This window comes from Opisthorchis viverrini (assembly GCF_000715545.1).
Source record: "Opisthorchis viverrini unplaced genomic scaffold opera_v5_8, whole genome shotgun sequence".
Classification (NCBI taxonomy): domain Eukaryota; kingdom Metazoa; phylum Platyhelminthes; class Trematoda; order Opisthorchiida; family Opisthorchiidae; genus Opisthorchis; species Opisthorchis viverrini.
The window spans coordinates 14,712-20,673 of record NW_008751664.1 but is presented as its reverse complement, the minus strand read 5'-3'; the positions used below and the strand labels follow the sequence as shown (position 1 = coordinate 20,673).

Sequence of the window (5,962 nt, the reverse complement as noted above, 5' to 3'; positions counted from 1 at the left end):
CCAGAACGATAAGCGTATAGGCTGATACCTGCAACCAATCGTAGAACAACAGGATCAGCAGTTGCTGTTTCGCCTTAAGTAGATTACCATAGCTTTCCTCATCGACGTGGGGTTAGGGGTACATACGCCCTAGGTATATCTAGACGAGGATTTTCTTATCTTTCGCTCTGGGTGGGGTCATTTGGTCTGAGGCGGCTGTCTTGATACTGAGAAAAGCAACTGCAAGCGTTCGAGAAGTACTCCTCCGAGGTAGTACAGATCCAAGGAGACCGCATGTTCTGTTACTTTCTGGAGGAGGATGTCTTGGGGAAATCACCTGTCATTCACTGGGTGATCACTGCATAGTTCATCAGCACACAAACGTAAGTTCACCCACTAACAGCTGAACATCCCCATAAAAACGGGCTACCCTAGCCACGCCTAGAAACCACCACCCACGAAACCAAGTGAGACGGTCGCACTTAGATTGTCCATTTCAGTAACTGCTACACTGCAATGTGAATGAGCTGCAACCTACTTAGCGTGATTTTTGCTCGTCGAGCTGTACAGGCCTTTAGGGTCCACGCGATATTAATAGTCTATAGTCGGCTGCAAGATAGCGGCAGTGGGCTTCTATCGTCATTCTCGTTCCACAATTTTTTTAAGTTCACACTATTTTGTTGGACGTGGGTTGTGTAAACGGGGCGTCACGCCCTTGCACCTGATTGATCACGCAGCGCGACTGTTATGGATATTGACCAAAATGTGCCCCATATTGTCGGGCATTTCTGGTTTTCTGCCAATTGAAGATGTCGCTGAGCAGGAATTTTGTCTCAAGAATGGTCTTCAGGTGGGTTTCGTAACTGGTGGCAAGTGTTCCCCCCTGAGAAGGGACAAAAGGGGGACATGAAGTATTTGTATTAATGGGAAACGTATGTCAATGCATGGTATCCTCGCAGTGAAACCAAAACTTTCATTGGTTGGTTACGGCATATTCCAGGCTTCTATAGGAATGGTTCACTAGCACGAACATAGGTGCGAATATGTGCGGGTATCTACGACTTAGTGAGATTAGGAATTAGGAGGGGGACAGTTGGACCCATCATGCACTGCAGTCAAACGCGTGCCAAGCTTGAATACGAGAAACTTAAGTCGGCATGATGTAGAGCATAACAGTATGTATTGTCGAAATTACAGAAGTAATCAAATAAGTTCAGATGAAAATAAGTCACATTTATAAGGGAAGCAGCGGAACCGGTTGAATATCCTGACTCAAGGACCCGATGAAGCTTTTGGCATTCAAAAGACCCATTGTGATAATTATAAACTCTACGTTCGCTGAAAGAAAATGGAAGAAGCAGATAAGATCATAGGGGAATCATCGCACTTCGACAGACGAGCGACAGGTAATTCTGACGCTTTCGCTAGGGTTACCTTCTAAGTAGAGACAACCAATCCCGAACAGATGTGGCAGAGTTGGCTTTGGTGGTCACCTGTTGTGCACAATTTCGGGATCGGCGCCTAAGCCTGATTACTGGAGTAACCGCACACACGGCCTGCAGGGGTTACAGTGAATCACGACACATCACGAGCCAAAAGATGAATTACAGTACCTGCAAAAAGCACGACTGGGCGGAATTCCTATGAACGGGTATGCGAATATATATCTGGCTGTTCGCTCTAACCGAAAGGCTTCTGCGAACTCGGGTACGCCAGTCGTATATCTGACACATGCAATGTCTACGCATCCTTTGGTAAAAGAACAAACGCTGAAGTAGGCAACGTTTAAAATAGTAAGCGAGTGATTAGAGCACCCAAGGTCCACCGGCTCAATTCAGCAGCTGAACTAGACAAGGTACTTAGGCGCTGAGCTCAGGTTATACCGTCGGACAGAGGATCAGTAAATGTGGTTTTCGCGATCAATAACGCAGATTAAGACGTTTTACTTTACACGGCATCCGCTAGCTGACTTGCAACGATATGACCTAAAATCGGAAAGTTCGGTTAGGTGAAATCTCCCGACAGCCTGGATTGAAATGGTCGATCGAAGCACATGACGGGTAATAATTGCTACGTTGTATACTCCGTAATTACAAGGTCTTCACTGATGTAGTGAATTGAATGAGACGACCAGATGTAATGATGCGGACTGCAGACTGTTTTTTAACAAGCAAATATGAAATCCTATGCACATTTTGGCTGCCCCAGTGTATTAGCGGGTATGCTTGAGAGTATTCGTTTGCTAAACCGTCCAGCGGTATGGGTTTCAGTTTAGCTACCCTATGTCCCCGTCTCGGAGAGGTACATTGTTCAGCTCGCTCTTAGCTAACGAAAGATACTAAGAATAACCAATGATTAATTCGCGACACCGGGAAACCAAAGACGTTGGAGTTTTTCGGTTGCCGAAAGGTGTACAGTTAGGTAACGTTCAGACACCGGGGGTGTGCATGTCGAAAACCGCAGACTGCCCTCACAAACAGCAATTCACTGGGTGACAAAAAGTAACAATTGGTTGTTCGGATTAAAATATTTTGAGACAGGTGCCCTTACTTTAAGACGGAAATTTTTGGAGACGCTAACTGTGACTGGGTCGAAGGTTAGTCCCTCAGGAGTCTAAAACGAGCTGAACCTCCATAAATGTCCATAGACCCGTTTCGTAGGCAAATGTGCTGCTTTAGGGAATACTAGACTTCTGTAACGGAAGGCTTGAATGAAGGGATAGAAACCAAACGGATAGATGGAGTTACGAGTATAATCATGAAGTGCTGGGAAGAGTATGGTGTTCATTAATGCAACAACGAAGCTGCAGCGACTGAACGCAGGGTAAGTACATTGTTTAGAGGTCCATTACTGGTAAATCCTGCTCAACAATGCAACAGCAAAAGCTAAAACTCCAGAGGCGTGTAATTGGGCAAATTTTGTGTTCATGCTGAACGCAGTACGATTACCATCATACTAAGTGCGGAAAAATACAAACATGTAGGCGATTCAGTAGGTTTGGGATACCAAGCTTTCCGCTGCTTGATTTCGTCCGAACCGTGGCGATATACTAAATCTATGATGTAAATAAATTTGTTTCAGCAGATGGCGTGCTTTTCATGGTGGAAAAACAGCAAAACAGGCCTTGGGGTAGATGACAAAGTGGCGGATCGATGTCAGAGCAAAGGAAATTGTCACCGTTAGCTTGAATTAATGTGCTTCACGAACAAAATGGCATCCTGACTTACGGTTGAGAAACAAATTACGAATGAGTACAACTGCATGGAGAATACTTCGAAATACTGTAAGTTTTACCACTTACCATCTCCAGTAACAGAGAGTGTGCGCAGCGCAGCTATTTCAGCATGTGTCACTCCACCGACAAACGCGACAACAATCACGCGGGGTTTGCTCCTCATTGTAGTGCCCCCCTTTCCACCGCCATTCGATAGACCGTCGAACTGACCAAGCATGTTGGGCACTTGTTGTTCTTCAAAAAAGCCACCAGGAATCAGGTTAATTATGAAACTAGAGCCGTCACCAGCAGAACTGGTACGTGTTTGTTTCGCTGCTCTGTCGGACAGCTGTTGACCGGAGACGGTACTGTCTGACCGTACACTGGAAGGTGAACCACGACCGGTCAGCAGTGCGCTGGTCATGGCCAGAACGTTTGACGGTCCTGCGGCAATCAGCTGGCCTGCAGAAGCACTGACAGTCTTTGGGATCCAAGTCATCGACAGCGCTTGTATCAATCGTATGGAGATTGGAATGTACCCGGAATAGATCTGGGCGAGTGCCTGATCTGGATCCGATGGGTCAACCGGAAAGGTTGGGGTGACTAGAAGTCGCAGACTTCTTTTTAGAGTGGTCGCAAACATGTTACTGACAGCGGTCACCGTTTGTTTGGTATCTGCCATAGTTGTAGCTGTGGGTGTTGCGCCCAAAGAGAGGCGCGGGAGTGTGTTACTAGCAGAGTTCGCGCTGCTGTCATACAAAAGACCGACACGATCCAGATTGTCCAAAGTGAACACATTTTCGAAACCATAGACCTGAACAGAGAGTAGAATCAATAGTGTTGATGAGTAGAAAGAGCGTGGAATATATGCCAGTAATTCAACAATCGGGTAATCGTCATTTTCATGCATCACTGAGAGAATCAAATTCTTATGAGCTATTAGGTTATGGTACCCTTTTTTTGTCATGAACAGACGGTTTACGCTAATTAAACATGTAATTTTGTTCTGGAGAAAATTGACTGCAACCAGGGGTACCAAAGGAATGCATTCGATTTAGTAGCAGTCCTTGCCCCCAATCTCTTTCCAAGCCTGCACCACCAGAAACGACGTGTGCATCCCCTATTGGGAAATGTGGGAGGGGATGCAGTTTTCAGTAACCACGACTACCTAAGAAGCAGACTATTTGTACGGCGCCTAGCCGATATTTCATTCTTTGTTCCACAGAAGGAGGGTAGTTTGGAGAAAGCTGGCGTCGATATACTAGAACTAGCACTCACGGAAGAATGCTGCTAGTTCTCTCCATTTTTCACAAGTGGTTTTTCCAGTGGTTACGTCAGAGGAGATAGTGGGAATACAAGTAGACATCACACTTACTTGTAGGATTTCTCGCTTATAGTATTCTAAGAGCCGTTGCTTTAGGCCACCATTGCAAAATGACTGAATGCAAATCAACTGAAGGACCTAAAACGAAAATGGTCGAAGGTAAATCAAAGTTGGGTGTATCAGCTATTCAGCGCGGTAGATCCAGCTCTCTAATACGAAAACGGACTAAAATTCTTCGTACAATAGAATAATGCCCGCAGCTAACTGTGGTGTTGAAAAGCATGAGGACAGCATCCACAAATCTTTGATCAACCGGACAATCTTCTTCGTGGTGGTAGCGCATTCGGCGGGCAGCACCCGCTGACACAACTGCATCATAAACGACTGATAGGTGTGACACGAATCTGATCAAATAAACGTTCAAAACCCGATCAATGAGATCAACATCGATACACTACTGATGACTGAGCAGCCCAGTTTCAACGTTTGTTGTCGGACAAAATACAACGCCGCTGCGTTTTTTCAATAGAAGTGAAAACGATAGTGCCACTGTAATTATTTAAGTTAAATCATTTTGTCAGTTAACCATGATGGTGTATTCAAGGAGTAACTGAAGTGGCTGTGTTGGAGCTGAGGGCCAAATGAACGTGCTCGCACGGCGTTGGTTGACAGTACAGTTGCTTCTTCTCACCGAAACACCTGCGTCCCTCGATAAATGAACACCGCCAAACCAGTCAGTCCAAAAATGCCGTTGGTGGACGGGAGGATACATTATATAGGTACGTAGACGGAATGCTACATAAATCGAAAAACCTCACGCAGTATAATCTGTACGAACTCAGTTTGCATTTCCCAAAAGAAAGCCAACCAGATGATTAAAGAATAGGGCGGTATGAAGGCCTAGTCTGTCGAACCAGACAACTGGCTTCCAAATTCGCTGCCTATGCGAGTATTCCAAAGACAGCTTCACTCACGTAAGGCATGGTCGCGTTTCGCATTTTTGCATAGAGCACTTGTCCATGGATGCAAAAAAGTTTTTCGAGCGCACACACTGTGAACTGCCTTAAAAGGTACACGGGCTCTTATCGCTACCGAGAACTCAGAGAATGTCAGGTGTTGGCTGGTTGCGCCAGCCCAGTTTTTCCTTCACTGATGTGTGTGATACAAAAGCATGGTCATCCGTTCTTTTGGATTGAATTACATGTAGAGGTTAAGGTGGGAGATAATCAGCTGCCGTATCCCGTTGGGAAAGGTACCTTTTGTTGCATCCATAGGACTTGCATCTTGATTGCATAGACCCATAATCCAGAGGACTGATTCCTCCTGAGAAGATGCAAAGGGCTACTAAAGGCGAAGTTGAACTGTATGAAATGTGTTCAGGATTGTGGCGACTGTGACACGGAACCAGAAGAAACTGTTTCGGGATTCCCTCGGCTGAATTCTGC

The 5,962-nt window shown here is 45.6% G+C and overlaps 1 protein-coding gene across 1 annotated transcript in view; it reads right to left on the bottom strand.

Moving 5' to 3' along the window:
• Positions 1–1,146: 1,146 nt before the first annotated feature.
• The window catches only part of T265_00766 (hypothetical protein), a gene marked incomplete at both ends in the record, with an annotated part of 17,611 nt that continues 12,795 nt past the window's right edge, over positions 1,147–5,962 (bottom strand). Inside the window, 3 exons of the mRNA XM_009164638.1 lie at positions 1,147–1,317; positions 3,281–4,007; positions 4,569–4,655. Of these exons, the coding sequence (XP_009162902.1) occupies positions 1,214–1,317; positions 3,281–4,007; positions 4,569–4,655 (918 nt within the window). The remainder of the gene's footprint in view (positions 1,318–3,280; positions 4,008–4,568; positions 4,656–5,962) is intronic.